This window comes from Passer montanus, unplaced genomic scaffold (genome assembly GCF_014805655.1).
Source record: "Passer montanus isolate IOZ18808 unplaced genomic scaffold, ASM1480565v1 scaffold180, whole genome shotgun sequence".
NCBI lineage: Eukaryota > Metazoa > Chordata > Aves > Passeriformes > Passeridae > Passer > Passer montanus.
The window spans coordinates 544,575-561,783 of NW_024365382.1; the positions used below are offsets into that span (position 1 = coordinate 544,575).

At 45.7% G+C, this 17,209-nt stretch overlaps 1 protein-coding gene across 3 annotated transcripts in view; it reads right to left on the reverse strand.

The window, feature by feature from the left end:
- Positions 1-17,209, reverse strand: part of MAP6 (microtubule associated protein 6) — a 48,524-nt gene continuing 31,315 nt past the window's right edge. The window contains exons 2-5 of one of the 3 annotated variants that reach the window (XR_005627129.1): positions 14,068-14,281; positions 12,061-12,257; positions 6,126-6,307; positions 5,225-5,911 (exon numbers count right to left, since the gene is read on the reverse strand). Coding sequence is in view for 2 of the 3 variants with exons in the window: in XM_039705629.1 (XP_039561563.1) it covers positions 91-160; positions 12,061-12,257; positions 14,068-14,281 (481 nt within the window). In the remaining variant the exon portion in view is untranslated. Of the gene's footprint in view, positions 161-5,221; positions 6,308-12,060; positions 12,258-14,067; positions 14,282-17,209 lie in introns of those variants that run through there. The other 2 variants (XM_039705629.1, XM_039705630.1) reach the window with 2 other exon arrangements.

A 17,209-nucleotide genomic window follows, 5' to 3' on the forward strand; every position in this document is an offset into this window, starting at 1 on the left:
ATCAGCTTTATTTTATGCCAGCCAGACAATACACACTTCATGCAAACTATACATTTGCTCCAGCTGATGCTCAGATGAAGGTTCCTGACTTCATGTGAGTTCATCCTTCACTAAGGTACTTGGTTCTTGGTCTGTAGCACCAATGTTTTTTTCAGAGGTCCTGGAAGCAGAAGAAAGAACATCATTGCAAAGTTACCAGAGCAGTCAGCTGACCCATGAGAGCAAAATGCCACCCCTGAGGTGGACTTTGCCCCATGACCAATGGCTCTGCAGAGTGTTCCCCAAGAACCACACATTTGGTATGTCCTCAGGCTGGCTGGTAGGAACTGGTCCAAAACTGATAGATGTCCACAAAACATGTGAGGGCTTGGACTTTTTGACCAGCCCTTGGTTTAAATGTGACCAGGATCATGTCCACCATCAGCTACAAAAAATACTTTCCAATTGATTATAACATGCATTGAACAAACACCTTGCTGTGAAATTGTTTAACAAGAGGCAGTTTGTTTCCCTCATGATGGGTGGTAAAAGCCCTCTCACAGTGGAGCCAAGCACTTGTGCCACTCAGGAAGCACCTGGAACCTGTTAAAACTACCAAAGGAAAGTAAGTCCAGCTAACATATACCAGCCCCAGTTTGAGAGCACCCCTTTTTTCTTTGATACCCCCAGGAGACACCAGTAGGTGGTGGTGGCACCAAGGTACTGGATGACTGGCAGGGTCACCTTTGTACCTGGATAGTCTTGGATGGCAGCACAAAAGAACAGAGGCACCCTGGAGTTAGGGTAGGTGCTGCCAGTAGAAGCTCTGGACATGTGTTGGAAGGAAGGCTGGGTCTTGAGAAAGTACAGAGGGAGGGATGGGAATGGAAAGACCTGTACAAAACAAGGGAATCAGTCTTCATTAGGAAAGAGGAGGAGGATCTCTGGGGATGAGGATGGGTGGGAATGGGTCCGTGAGGGTGTAAAAAGGTAGAAAGTTGTTCATGATGCATGAGAAAGCAGTTGATGATGCATGAGAAACCTGCTAAGATTTAAAATGGGCAGCTTTATATGGTGGTTGCATCAAGGGACTGCGGAGATCCCAATTTGTCCCCCACTCTTGCATCATTTTTTGTGCAGGGAATGGTTCCAGGTTAGAGGAGGGAAGGAGGGGCTGACACCATGGAGTGTCTGGTTACCATTTTCTTGGTCTGTGAAATCAACCCAACCCAGACATGAGAAAAAACATTTCTGTGTGGGAGGCTCGTGGGGCAGGACCATGTGAAGATCCCTGGCAGGACATGTCTCTCTCAAATACTCACCCTCACCTTGCCCTTTTTGCTTACTACAGAGAAACATTTGCTGCCAGAAGCTGTTGGCAGAGGCTGGTAGGAAATCTGCTGAGTTCTTTCAGCGCAGTAGTTCCTATGTGAATGAGGAGAGCCCAGCACCATAAATCAAAGGAAAATGCAGAGCAGCTTCTCTTTGGAAAGATGCCCTGTTGTCAGGGTAGACCAGTCCTTACTGCTGATGCACAGGCATCTGCTAGGACAGGACCCACTGCTGGTCTCTGGAGGAGGCTGGAGATGCCTGCACATCCTTTCCAGAGGAAATGGTGCCCAGCAGGACCTGCACTTGCAGTCTGAAGCCCATCAGTAACTACTGCAGATACCAAGCACATCTTCACACCTCATTTAGTGAGGGAGGTGCAGGAACCATGGGGCATGATCTCAGGTTCTCCTGTGCCAGCATGTACATGATGAGCCAGGTTCAACCTGATCCGGGTTCAACCAGAGCCATCCCACTTCTTCCTTGGTATCCAACCCTGCTCTTGCTGCCACCCTGCATTTCAGAGGAAAGCTTTGAAAGTAAAAAATCATCTCTCCCTGAAGCAACATGAACTGTTTTCAATCCACCAACATTTTTCTGAGCCCTTGTTAGAATCATGAGGGTAATTTCTTCATCTCAGCAGCACTAGGGTGGTCCTTCCCTGTTGAGACAGTCAGAAAGCTGCTGCCTGCAGTGTGTGTTCTTCCTTTTAATCTACTGGCTCTTTTCCTATGACTGTGTGCATCCTTCAGCCATGGATTTCAGGCCTGAGGAGGACAAAGAGACTGTGTCCCATCTCACCCCCTGGCTTCACCTTTGTTTGCATGAATGTAGACAATTGTGTGATTGTCCATTCAAACCTGTTTTAAACTGGAGGGAGTGTGAGTGGTAGGTAATTACGTTATTTCCCCCCAGAGCTGGTATTCAGAAACAACAGAGCATGCACAGCAGAGAACAACCATGGCTGTTCCCTGCAGGGCTGCACAGCGAGGTCTAGCTCTAGGCACCAGCCTTGGGAAGAGTGAGCTGGCAGTGTGCAAATAGGAGAGTTGAAAGGAAAGCTGATGCTGAAACATAACAATCCCCAACACACATGCAGTAACATTTATAAATGATCTTTGTTTAAGCCAAGCAAGGAAAGAGTTTGAAGATCTTTGCCCTCATGAGGGCTGCTGATGGCAAATAGTCGTGTGAGAAGGTGAGAAATGTAGAAGAGATGAATTGGAGGTGACAGATTTCTCCTCATAATGCCTGAGAGAGGTGTGGAAAGAGTATGAAATTCAGCAGGGGTTTGTTTCCCAGAGTCAGCACAAGGTGTCTGGAAATCACTAAGGGTGTTAATGGGCCACCATGAGCTCACATAGCACCATCTCCTCTTTGTTGGTCCTGGTATAACCACACAGAACTGGGATTTTGTGACTTGGGGTCTAAACTTGCCTCTGACAGCTCCAGCAACATTATCCTGTTCCTCAGAGATGTGGAGGACCTGCTCACATCTCATCTCTGTTCCTCTATGAATTCGCTTCTTGATGTTTTGGTGGCCTCATATCAAAATGAGCTGATGACTTGTATTGTCTTCTGCCAAATGAGTTTTATTTAAAGCAGTTTAGCTATTTGGGAGCTGTTATGAGCCTGTATAGGCACACAGAAAATTAAAAGTTGCCTTTAAGAGAACTAGAAGCAGCAGGACTCCTCTACCTGAATCAGTGGCTCAGAAACAGCAAACAGCCTCAGGCACAGAACTTTGGTGCTGAAGGAACGTTTTAAAGAAAAAAACCATGAGAAGTCTGTCCTTTCTTTCCCAGAGAATTCAGATGAGGAGACAGCTCTTGCTGTGGCAGAACCACCTTTTGGTTAGTGCCCTTATCCAGGAGGGCACTGGCAGGTTCACGTTCCTCAAAAGATAGAAACTCATTGATTTCTGGGCAAATGCAATTCCCAGTTAGATTATGAGTAGGTTATGACAAGTCACTTCTGTCTTCTGAATGCTATGTTGCCCTTTGTGCACTGAAGCTTGTTGTCTTTGCAAAACAGCAACAAAAATGCAAACTTTTTTGTACTGAAAAATGGTACTTTATAATTGGTATCAGTTGCATTCTTTGGAAAAAAGCACATCAAGCAGTAGATATAACACTGTTAATTGTATCAGGGAAGTGCAGAATTTGAGCCTTGTTCTATACCTCAGCCAGCAGAGGGGTTGCTGTCCTTGCAAAGGTGTGAGACCTGGAAGCGTGCACCTGTATGGGGCCAGCAAGGGCTGAAGAAGAAAGTGCCTGGTTGTGAAATCAGGCCTGATGTAGGTGTGGGATGAGCAACAAGGAACTCAGCCCTTCAGAGTTCAAACCAAAGCAGCAGATAGGCAAGCTTTCACAGAGCTCTGCTAGCAGAAATGTAGGTGTTAGAAGAGTTCTGCATACCTTCAAGTGAGATGAGGACCTGAGCAGCATGGACGAATCATGTCCTAAATACTGGTCAGACCCTAAAACTGCAGCTGAGATTTTTTTCAGTGCTTTTTTACTGGTGGAATCTACAGCTTGGAGGAGGAGGCAGCAGCACTGTGGCAGCAAGGCAGGTGGAACTAACTCATGGCGGCACATAGGAAAGGATGCAGGATATCACTTACATCAAGGGATTGATCCTCTTTCCCAATGCACCTACATTGTAGGTGTTTTCCACCACCTACACCAAAATTCCTTCAGCCCAGAGATGTCAGGCACAACCCAGCTGCAAGTCTTGCTTGTTCTAGATGGCATTTCCAGGCTTCTCACTGAGGATTTGAGGTCCCCACACATTTAAACTCTTCTGTCTGCTCTTGCAGGCAGGACAGGACAGGAGCAGGCACTGAAAGAAGCCCAGGGGACTGAGCACTGCTTGATCCCTCTCCCATCCATGTCCACCAAACTGCTTCAGCTTTGCCTCTCTTTGGGTCCTCAGACCTAACTCCTGCAGATGGCCCATGAAACCAGACTGGTGACCATGCTCTGAGCTCACTCAGCATGACCAGGAGGCTCCTTTGCTTTCTGGCAGGCTGGTGTCACACCACAGGCAGTGAGGGTCACTGTAAGGGTAGAGGAACCGAGCTGCTCCTGCAACTTTCCATGTTTATAAGGAGCACCTGGGAAGAAGAACCATCTCCATGTACACCAACAGCTCAGCCAGCACCGACCAAACTAGTACTTTGAGGCAATAAATTAGGACAAGGAGGAGCAAGGAGCCATCTGAGACTGAGTGACAACTGGGTCCTTGATGTACTCACAGGTAGAAGGAACCACGGACAGGTCTAGTCCTCGCCTGGGATGAAGGAAGCAGATGTCCAGGGCACCTTTTCAGCCACAAGAAGCCTCCTGGGCATCCATCTCTGAAACATGCTAAGCCAGGTTTTGCTGATTCCCCTGAGAGATATATCTGCTTGGATTTCCACTGACACATCTCTGCCCACTGCTTCCTGTTACAGGGGAATGTTCTTCCTTTACCATCAGCTGCTTCTGCTCTGGGCTACAAGATTTCTCCTTCGTTCTCCTTGGCTGCTGCCTTTGATGAGCCACCTGGCAGCACAGGACATCTCTGCAGGAAGCTGGAGAAAGGCCAACCTCTTTATCAGATGCACCAGAATGGCAAGAGACACAGGATCCTGCAGCTCTGAATGTGCCAGGCTCCTACACTGACAACAAAGCTTGTCCCTGTGGCTGTAAAAGAAAAGAAACAAAAGCACCAGAGGACAAAAGCATGAGCAGTGTCATCCTAAAAGACAGACAGGTCTGCAGAAGCAAGACCGACTGCTTGACTGGCCCCCAGGACAGACACATGAGGCACTTGCAGACACATCTAGTGATGTGGGGCACATCTAGTGACAGGGGCACTTTCCACTAGACCAGGTTTCTCCAGCTCCAGTACAACACTCGCCTTGAACACTTCCAGGGATGGGGCAGCCACAGCTTCTCTGGGCAAATCTCTTGGGTCCAAGCAAGATGGCCACAGCTGAACTTGTCTTCAGTTGGGTACTAAATCCTGAACCAGGCCAAGGAGCAGGTCAGTCCAATGGCCAGGGGCTGCTCTCAGGATTTCCCTGCCTTGACCATCTGGTACTGGAACCATCAAGTGTTTGTAGGTGTTGTTAACTGACAAGAACAGACCCATCTGCCACCCATCATGTGGTGCAATTCCCTCTACCATGTGTCATGCAGGGTGCTCAGCACCCTTTGCTGTGACCCAGTTCCCCAGAGCTCTTTCAGGGCTAGAGAGGACACACTGGTTTCTCCAGCTCTGTTTGGGGACTTGGGGTTGTTGCATGCCACAGGCTAGGTTGGGGTGGGCAGAGGACAACAAGGAAGATTCAGAAATGCTTTCCCCTTCCCATCTCTCACATTGAAAACAATCAGGGCTCTCACATATCACTAAGATCTGCCACTACCACCCATCATTTTTCTGGTGGCTGGTCCTTGTCGTTGGCTTCCATGGAGTAGACTTCCTTCCCCTGAAGGGCAAGCTGGCATTTTAGAAAGCATAAAGATGCCTTCAATCCACTAGTAGGATTTTGTTTTATTCTTGCCTCACATATCCTCCACCATGACAGTCAGGATTAGGGAGTTGTTCCCAAGGCACCCTGCAACAGAAATTAAGAGTCTTTACAAGCAATTCAGAGTTCATGACAGATCACCAGTCCTGAAGTACTCAGAGCTGTGTTACCCCTTATCACACACCCCTGAGATTGGAAGTAGACCCACTGGCATTAGTGGAATTGCTCCCGACCCAGAAAGCTCTTGTGAATAAGGGCAAATGGAAGTGAGGTGCCAATTCCCCAACTGAATCAAACTTACCGTGACACTGTTGGAACAAGGCAGAGCAGAAGCCCGTGTCTGAACACCACAATATTTTCCAAATGTAGAAAAGATACTGTTCTTAGAGCTGAGCACATCTGTATCATCATGTTTATACTAGGGAATTTCTCCTTCCTGTATGGCTCCTCTTCTTGATCTGACATCACTGTTGGTTGTTATTCCTGGGATGTTGGGAGGTACAAGCTACGTCAGAAGCATCTTCTTAAAAAGTCTCTTTCTCTCCTGCACATCTCTAAATAAACCCTAAATCAAAAGCATATCATGACACAAGAGGCTGCATTTGTGTAATGGCTGATGTGTCAGCTGATGAAACATCCTTTTACCAGTCAGGGATGTAAAAATGATGACGGAGGTTTTCAAAGGGAGCTCAGTTCTGTGCCCAAGCTGGAGTGGAAGGATGGACAGTGTCAAGGAGAAACTTCTTCATCCACCCATGCACAAGGATCCCAGACAAGTGTACACAAGGTAGTTAAAAGCAGCTCAGTAAAATTGAAAGCAGGGAGGCAACTCCTCATGAGACTGCTCATGGCAGTCAAAGTGACACTTCTGCAAAGCCTCTGATCATTCTCAGATCACGGAATTATGTAGGTTGGAAAAGACCTCTAAAACACTCTGTTATTAAGTATTTGAAAGGGAGACTTGGCTTTCAAAATTCAATTTATTTTTCACTTCACCCAGACACTAACAAATAAGACTATTTCTCCTCCAGCCAATGCCTCGACATCTCCACACTAAATGCTCTTGTAAGACAAAAGCACTTCATTTTCAGTGAAGCCCTCCAGCACAGCCCTTGGAAAGAGGTGGGCAGTGCCAGTCACTAGTGATCTGGTGAAGATTAAGGAGTCAGTCAGTACCAGTGGGTTCAGACAGTGATGGTTAAAGACCAGGGATGGGTCCTACTGTTCCCTTGAAATGCATCCTGCGCCCCTTTCTGCATTTGGGCTTTGCAAGGTTGAGTGAGTTCAGAGATCAACAGGGCAGCAAAGATGCTTTCCAGCATTCACTTTGGGCAGCTGCAGGGAGGAGATGGATTACCTAAGAAGACTGCAGCATGGAAAAGACCCTGTACCTTTGTTTCATGGGAGAAGCACTTTGTTGCCCATCATGGATTGTCACACATAAGCCCCAATAATAATCAATCCTTTAAAAAGGAGCATTTTCTCCACTACCAGCTGTACAGAGTGAAATGGTAAATCCTGCAACCTACAGCCCAGCTGAAACACTCCAAAAATCCCATAGATAGGTGTGATTTATGAATGGATGAAACAGGTGGGGAAGGGAGAAGGGAAGGCAGGGTGATACAGAGGACATCAGCAAGCAGCACTGTTACTAGCATGTGGTCACAAATGGAATAAATTCAGAAAGTGATTTGTAAACAAGGCAGGGATGCAAAATAGCACCCTTAGCAACAGGAAGGTAGAAAAGGTTTGGTGGCCCATGGATGTCAAGAGGAGGAGGTGGAGGAGAGATTTCAAAATCATGGAATCATAGAATAGTTTGGATTGGACCTTAAAGACCATCTAGTTCCAAATCCCCTACCAGGGGAAGAGACACCTTCCAGTAGACCAAGTTTTCCGGGTTTGGTTTAGGGAGAAAATAAAAGCTGCAGGCAGTTGAAAAAAAAGTGTAATTAACATTGGTAAATACACATCATCTGCCCTCCCTCCAGCTCTCAATGGGATTTGATCTCTGCTCCCTGAGCCAGGACAAGGTAGACATGAGCAAGGCACTGCATGGACTCTCTACTCAAAGATATTTTATATGGAAAATAAGAGAAAACTTGCACCATCCACATGACTTCACTGTCCATCTTTGCATTTGCAAACACTTATAGCTCATGCCAGACTGGTCTGAGATTACCAGCCATCTAAAGGGAGTTAGACTGTGCCAGCCCAGCTGTCCCTACAGCAGGCATGAAAATGGCAACTCTAAGCAACAGAAGGCTCATTTTTGTTGGACAGACATTTCTTTCACTTAACTGTGCTTCTGATTGAGAAAACAAGATCAAGGAGGAGGTATTTGTCTTCAGCATTTATTTATCATTGGAAAAAGAACCCTTTGAGCAAGCAAAGATCACAAGCACATCACAATCAATTGGCGGTACATTAATGTGTGTGTGTGTGTGTGTGTGTGTGTGTGTGTGTGAGACTTTCATCAGAATATCAACAATGAAAAAGCACCACAAGGAGGTGTGCTTAACATGTTTACAAGAGACAATTTGTGATATGCAACCAAACCCAGGCCACAAAATATTAATTAGACACTTCCTATCTGCCTCCAAGAGGCAAGAGTTTGTGGAATGCATGGGCACCAGGTTTTGGCACCGGCTGTGCTGCAAATGAAGAAGCAAGTGATTAGTGTGCAAAGCAGTCAGAAAACAGGAGCTCAGTCAGCAGTTAGCACCATTTTGCAGAAAGGAGTAACAGTACAATACAGTGAAAATGTGAAAGCAAGCAATAGCACAGGAACTCTCACAGGGTAAAAAGCAAAACATTTCTTTTTTTTTTTTTTTTTCTTTTTACAAGAAAAGTAAAACATATTACAAATCAGCAGTGGAACAGAATCAGCATTGTGGTAGCTGGAAACAGAACAGCAGAGCACTGTTTCCCAGTGGAATTGACAAGCTCAGAGCCCAAAGTGAATTTGAAATGGCAGAGATTCGGTCTCCTTTCTGATAAACCTGAGTGGGTTGGATGGGCATAGTGGAAGGTATAACAATGCAGGATTTCACCCTGAGGCTTGCCTCTGCTGTAGTTCCTGGTATTCAGTGCAGGGCCAGCCCATGTGCTTGGATGTGTGTGTGCTTGGATGCATGCTGCAGATGTTGGGCACATGGAACACATGCCAGGATTTCTATTCCTATTTTGTTGATGCGAGAGGAAGGTATCCAGGTCTTACCAGTCTCCCAGGCTCTTTCTGCAAAGAAAACCTTTCAAGGACCATTCATCCCACCCAAAGACAGGTGTTAAAAATAGGCAGCTCAATGGCCCTTGGAAAGTTCCTTCGTTATAGAGGGAATTACAACCACTGGCTAACACTTCATATGTAGCTTTGTAGTGAGCTCTTGGAATGGCTTGGGTTGGAAGAGACCTTCACTTCCAAGCCCTCTGCCACCAAAAGACTTCATGTACTATGGAAACAAATATTTTGACTACTCACTGTGTATGTTTCAAACACTGTGATAGATGCTCTTCATTAAGAAGAAACCATCCCAAGCTGGATAATCAGCAGTTCCTCCAGAGCCATGGAGATGCTTAGATTAGGTGGTCTGAGCATCTTAGTGATGTTCCTTGGTCAAAATTTAAGTTCACCTTGAAGTCAAGGGCTGAATTCTCATTGAATTCCAGGTGAAATGGTGGCAAGTGTGGTGTATCTTTAAATGTAAATCTTAGGGCTGAAAAATAATGGGAAGAATTGTTTTGCATGCTCTGTCCTTATTGGTGTAATAAGGTAAGATTGGTGTGTTGAGCTATTTGAACAGTTTAGTGCCTTCCTGATGTGTTCTGCCTGCTGTGACATATCATCTTCACAGCTTATGCTACATCCTGTAAGGAAGGACATTACTGAGGAGTGTGAAGATACATGAAGCATCTCAAAAGCCAAGGAATCACACCAAGTCTTGGGAGCTGCTCTTCTCTGGCCAGTTGTCCCTTATGTGAGAGGTTGGAAGAGCTGTGAGCAGCATGCCTCCCCGCGAGCTCAACACAAGCCTTTTGCTGAGCTGCTCTGGACACAGAGCTGAGCAGTGCTGCAGGGGTTTCTGAGCACTCAGAAAAGCAATGATCAATATGGACAGGTCAGCATCTCCAATGAGGCATGCACATCAGAAAAAAAAAAAAAGCCAAAAAAAAAAAAAAAAAAAAAAAAAGCACTACATTCACAAAGATTTCCACAGTTTTACTTCCTGGAGGATTTTCCCTGGTTTCCTCCTAAACAGCAGAGGTTTAAATATATATATATATTTCTATATATTAATATATATTTTCCACATATACAACCTGACTAGCTCATAGCACACAGTCTAACACAGCTAAGCTTGGAATTACACCACTGAATTCAGAACACTACATTTACTGATACTCAAAGGTTTAGGCTGTTAGCGCAAGGCAAACAGGACACATCACATGATACACTGAACTTGGCATTTATTCATTACTAAGGCCAGCAAATGTCACTATCTGTATATCACAGAGCTTTCCTCCTCACTGGAAACTTTCACTCAACCTTGTAGCCCACCACTCATTTACGTTTCCAAAAGACTAATCTAATGGGAAGAAACCCCAAAAAAGGGACTCCTCACCCTCCCAACTCATCCATTTTTCTGCTAGATAACTTCACATTTCTAAAATACCCCTAGCAATAAGACTTTCCTTATCCCACCACCTCTACAGCAACACACCACCTCCTCACTCTACTTCCCATCTCTGTCTTCACACTTCCCAGTTGTCCTCTGGAAGTTTCAAGCTGGACTTCATATTAGGAGAGAAAATTTGGAGCTGCAAATGTAAGGAACAAGAACCCTGCACCTCAACTTGCAGCCACTCTGCTGTGGGAAAGTCTAACAGCTCCGTTTGGTGGGATAAAAATTAATCCTTACGCATTTAGGACCCAATCCAGAAGTTAGGCACATAAATTTGGATTGGGACCACAACTCTCCCACTGATCCAGTGACCCAGATTCTGTGGCATGCAATGCCAGTCTGTTGGGCCAGTTCATACTCGCTGACAAAAATGGTCCTGCTGTGTTAAGGGCTTCCAAACTGGTCCTGGGGATTTCCTAGTGTATGAGCACTGTAAATATGACTGAAACCCTGAGATCTTGTCTGGAGGGAGTCTAGGGATCCCAGAAACTTTTTTATGGCCCTCTTGAGTTGCTCATGAGCCAACATGAACATAAACAGCTGGAAGAATAGACACAACGGGGGCTGACAGCTCTAGCCAACCTTGGTGACACATTTCTTTCTACCCCTTGGAAGGTCACACCTGCAAACTAAACCACTTTTTGAAACCTAGCTCTGCCTATTGGCATCCCAGAAGTGAAGAAAGCAGATCAAGATTCGAAACAAAGCAGGAATAATTAATAAGACCCATAACTTAGGGGAAACAATAGGGAAGAACAACCTGCTGATAACCTAGTCTAACCTGCCATGTGATTGGAAAGTCTTCACTGCTCACTGCACCTTCCCTCACCAATTTTTTTTTTTTTAATCAAGGACTTCAAGTGGTATTGATGAGTGAAGTTGCCTTGATGCAGCTAGATGTACTCCCAGCTACCCCTGGGGAGGATTTGGCCCTTTAGTTCCATGGGATCTCCTTTCCTGTTGCTTCTTGGAGCAGAATTCCCATCAGTGTCAAAAGGGGAAATCTTTCTTGGCCACACCATAGATTTTGGTGTATTTACAGCATATCCATGGCACCATGAATGAACCTGATCCTCTCTGACTCCAAACCCCTTTACCTGTTGACACCAGTGGGAGATGACACAACAATGGCCAACCCAAAAGGGCCTCATGGGATGAGAGCACAGCCCCTCCATGGCTCAATGGGCACTTCCATGCTGTCAAAGCACTGAAGAACCAAGCCCAAGGAAAGGGACAAGCTGTTGGATGTAATCACTGTTGATCCATCACCTTCATCTCTTAGGACCCTGCTTATGCACTCTTACATCACTCACTCTGTGCAGAGCCGTGTTGTGCAGGCAAAGCAGAACAACCTGACCTCAGAAACAAGGATTTCCTAATCCTCCTTGGAAATAAAACAGAAAAGCTTCTAATACAATCAGAACAAAAAGCAGATTAGAAGCCTCTAATTAATTTTGTGGCCTTTATTTAATCAAAGGGGAAAAAAAAAAGAAAAAAGGAAGGAAGGAAGAAAGAAAAGGAAAAAAATGAGAAAGAAAGTGCAGTGACATTTACTCTTTTGCCTCAGCCAGTTTATTGTTCATCTCTTTACTTTTCTCCTTATCTTCTGGCTTTGCAGTGTTGGAGGTCTCGGCGCTCTTTTTCTTGGCAGCCCGGCCAGATGCAATCTGCTTGTCTTTGGCCTTTTTCAGGGGTTTATGGCTTGTTGTGGTCTTTTTTGGTTTGGAAGGCTTTATGCTAGGCTTTTCCACCTGCATGGAGGGCGACAGGACAACATAGAGATGGAGAAAGAGAGAGAGAGAGAGAGAGAGAGAGAGAAAGAGAGAAGGAGAGACACAAGGACAAGCGGAAAACAAGATTCAGATCTGAAACAGCACAAATGTTACTTATCTGCTCATCTCTGCCCTGCCACAAAGGCAGGGGACCAGCTGAGCTTATGCTGAGTTGCAAATGGCCAGCTCCTTTGAGGATGCCCTGAAGTCAGTGCCCCCGGAGCCAGCAGAGCCCATTGTATCCAGATCAGGATAGAGCAGGGTGAATAGGAAAGAGAATATTATCAGTCATTTTATAAATTTCTGCATCTTTCTCTGACTTCAAGGGGGGTTTTGCAAACCCACAGAGGATTGTCTCTCTCTGGACTGGAAGCAGAGAAATGGTGCAGGACAAAGAGGCTGCTGTAATTCTCCATCTTTCTTACAGGAAAGAACTCTTCTGTTTGTTTGTCCTTAACAGATTCCCAAAATGGAGGAAAATTACACTGGGCTACCTGGGGTGCAGAACGCTAATTGGCACATGAGAAAATTTCACAATGTCTTGTTTCTACAACCCCAAAATAGGAAGGACAGTTACAAAAATTAAGGGAGAATAGAAGTCTTCATCTCCTACATGCTCGCCCTGCAATCTCTCTGAGTCCTCACAGATTTAAGCACTCATTAACTTAGGGAACAACTTATGGTCCTCCATTTAAAACTTCACAGACTGACTCCTTTAATATGCAGATCCTGTGCTGGTCCTAGAAAACAAGGCTGGAAAACATTTCAGCTCAGGCCCTTCTCAACACATGCTCTCGATCTGATCTAAGCCAGAAGTGCACACTGTCAAAATCTGTGTAATGCTCTGAATGAACAGCATAAAATGTAATGAGTGGCTCCTAAAGTTTTGGAGGGAGGAAGAAAAAGCTGCCTGGATAATCACATAGGAAATGACAACAGAAAAACCTTTTCATCTTGGCCCTACCATCACTTGACGTAGGGCACTATTGTCCCCAAAGTGCCTCAAGCTGTCTAGAGCCCATAGAATTATAGAACTGTTTGGAATTGGAAAAGTCCTTAAAGAACATCTCGTTCCCTACCTGCTGCATAGGCTGGAACATCTTCTACTACACCTGATTGCTCCAAGCTCCTTCAAACCTGGCACTGGACACTTCCAGGCACGGGGCAGCCACAGGGCCGTACCACCCTCACAGCCAAGAATTTCTTTCCAATATCCCTTCTAACCCTGCCCTCTGGCAGTGTGAAGCCATTTTCCATTGTCCTGTCCCTCCAGGCCCTCGTCCAGAGTCCCTCTCCAGCTCTCCTGGAGTCCTGTTAGGCACTGACAGGGACTCTGGATCTCTTCTGCAGGCTAAACATCCTCAGCTCTCCCAGCCTGTCTCTATAACAGAGGTACTCCATCTCTTGGAGCATCTCCATGGCTTCTTCTGGACTCAGTCCAACAGATCCATGTCCTTCCCATGTTGAGGAACCCAGAGCTGAAGGCAGCAGTGAGGGTGGGGGTCTCAGAGAGCAGAGGGGCAGAATGGAACAGTGGGGCAGAATCCCCTCCCTGACCTCCCATGCTGTGGGATCAACCAGGACTCTGTTGGCTTTCTGGGCTGGCAGCACACATGGCTGGGACATGTTTAGCTTTTTATTTACCACCATCTCCAAGGTGGATCCCAAGATGCACCTGCTGGTTGGAATGAGGATACCACATAAGGGGAGTGACAGCCCAGCTTACTGTGTTGGACATGTCTCACCAGGAGCAGCGATGGCCCTGGGTCCCTTCTGACATGTTTCTCACCTTTGGAGGTTCTTTGTAGGGTTCACAGTAGAGAGTGCGTATCCTTCTGCGTTCCAGGTATTTGTTATCAGCTGGAGAAGGCTTACTGGTTTCCCCCTTGAACTGAGCACTGTAACTGGTTTCATGGGTGATTTTCTCATCTGGTGGCTTGTACTGGGGCTTTGCTTTTATCGCTTTCACGGGCTTCACATCTATCCAGGGTCTGAACTCATTTCTACAGATCAAAAAGGAAAAGGGTTCAGGAATTAAACCAACAGGAGAACAATGATAACATGGGAATGCAGTCCTGCATTGATCAACCAAGTCTATGTGGAAAGGATTTTGCCTCCATCCAATCAGATTTACATAGAAATTGTCTCCCAACAATTATTTTTTTACCTCATCCAAAACCTATTGACACATTATGAGAAATCCAAATGAAATGTAGTCTATTAAAGTCAGCCAGTCCTAGACACCCCTTAGCCATGCCTGTAAGTAGAAATTGGTATGATCCCACCTACATTGCACCTATTACACAGAAAAGCTTTGTTAATTCCATGCTAACAGATAAATAATTGGGACTAACAGATAATTAATTAACACAATACCAAGTAAGATGTAAACTCAAGCAGAGCAGGGAATGCTGTTTATCAGCTATATTTTGAGCTATGGCTTCCCTTTATAAACTGATAGTGGATTCCTGAATTACAGGGGGAAAAAAAATAACACTATCTTTCATTTCTTTTGGACAGAGCTGAAACTTCTGGTAGAAAAAAACCCAAACACAGTTAAAAGTGTGTATCAGTGTCTTCTGGACACATCCTGCTTCCCATCCACAGCCTCCTTCACTTCTGTTTTGTAGTTCTTCCCAATACAACACCAACAACCTTCCAGGTTTGAAGCAAAACATTTCAATTTCTCTCTAAAACTCACCATTCACCTAAAAATGGGGAAGGAGAAACCCTAAAGGGGTTGCTAACTTGGGGGGTTGTGCTCAGACATAGACCAAGACAGTGTTTAGATCCTTAAAACTCCAATGCAAGCCAGGATCTATCCTACCAGTGCTGATACAAGCCCTCTGCAAAAGGGGTGAACTTTCCTTGAAAAATCACCGAACTGCAGAATGGTTTGAGTTGGCCAGGACCTTAAAGCTCATCTCATTCCAACCCCTTTCCATGGGCAGAGACACCTTCCACTAGACCAAGTGTCCACTAGGTACTTCCACCTTCCAAGTTGCTCCAAGCTCTTGTCTTAATTTCAGGACTTCCAAGGCATTAACCCTTTAAGTTACCGACTCTGCCCTTCTGCCTGTTCAACTTAACCACTTATGGGTTGTATTACTCATTTTCAGCCTGTAATACTAGGTGTACTGGTTTAAAAGACAAGTGTCTACCAAGGAAGGCGGGAACCTTCCTGGAATGAGAAAATATGATCCCCTCCTTACTATTATAACTTCAAAATTATAGGCAAAAATAAGGGGAAAGGAGTAACAATCATTACTAAAATACACTTTTTTTATATCTACACATATACGTACATTTATATATATAAAAAATATAAAACAAGGCAGACAAACAATGACAACAGCAACAACAACAAACCAGAATAAAAAATTCCCCAAACCAGCCTTTTCCTGCCCATCAAGCAATTCCCCCTTGGCCGGAGTTGGGATCACAGCGGGCAGCAGGCCCGGACGGCCGCTGCTGAGGCAGAGGCTGCAGTGCCTCCCCCAGGGCCGCAGGGGGCGCTGCTGGCTCCGCGTGAGGCGCCCCGCGGGCATGGCGGTGTGCTGCCATCTTATCTTCATAGAGAAAAGCAAGGCATAATTCTTCCCAAGAATATTGCTGAGATTCACGTTCCCTGAACCTCGGAATGAGGGAGAACACAATTCTTATCACTTGCTGTGCCTATGTTGTGCCAGAGTACAATGCAGTATGGAGATTGTTTACCCAGAGTGAGGATGTTTTGTTCCCTTGGCCTGTGAGGGCCAGAAGAGTATGTGTCAGACTGTCACGAGTGCAGTTCTGTGCAGTTGTGAGCAAGGGTGAGTGCATGGCAGATCCAGTTTAGATGCAATGTATATAGTATAGCATAATAAAGTAATTAATTAGCCTTCTGATAAGTTGGAGTCAGATGCATCATTCTCTCTCCCCTCGTCGGAGCCGCCCTTGCTTTGATAGTGTCCCAGGGAGGAGCGAGAAGGTGGAGGGCAAGGGGTGTTTCTGTTTTCTCCCGGCTCTCACACGTCCCAGAAGCCAAGGCTCTAGTGAGCAGCCACAGTGCTGTCTCCTGAGAGAGAGGAGATGGGGGCTCGTTTTTCCCCTAAGGTGCCCAGGCAGATGGTGAGGGTCTTTCAACAACGGCGGGTGCTGAAAAGTGCCAGTGCAATAGTCACTCCTGAGAGCAGGGGCCCACCAAAGGCAAGGAGAAATGGCAAGGAAGGCTCAGCAGTGGCAGAGAGTCCCCCTGGGCAGGACAAGTCCAGCACCAAAACCCACAACCAGCAAAGACGGAACCACCTCCAGCTAAGAAACTGCCAACCATCACACTGCTTCTTCCCCTCCCCCAGAACCATTCTAATGATATGCCAAGGCCCTGGCTACGTCTTTTGTCTTTTAAATCGAGGTCCATTCACCATCTCTATGACAACAAATGGAGGAAAATTCCCCGAAGGAAAAAAAAGAAAACCTAACCTCCAACACTAGGGAAATTAACCCTCTGTAAGGGAGCTGCCAGTCAATCCCTTCCCATAATACTTTTGAACATCTTAATCAGCTTCAACCAAATTTGTCAAACAGGAATGAAGATATTTAGTTTTACTTCTATGAAGATAAGCAGCTTTATTGAGTTCAGAGGATCAGGAAAGCTTAAGTATGGACATGTGCATGTCATCAGAGGATGCTCAGGCAGGGATGCTAGGGCTGCAAAAAGATCATCTGTTGTCCTGGCTGAGGACAGAAAACCCAGCCCGGCCACCTTGCCTTGTCTGTCCTGTTGTCTCTGTTAAAAACGAGAGCAGTCTTCTGGTACTAAAGTGATTTCAGCACTTATTATAAAAAAAAAGAAAGGCCTAAAGCAAGGGGGCCCATGGGCTGAGCAGGAGTGTTCCCGGTACTAAAGTGATTTCAGCACTTCTTATAAAAAAAAAGAGAGGCCTAAAGCA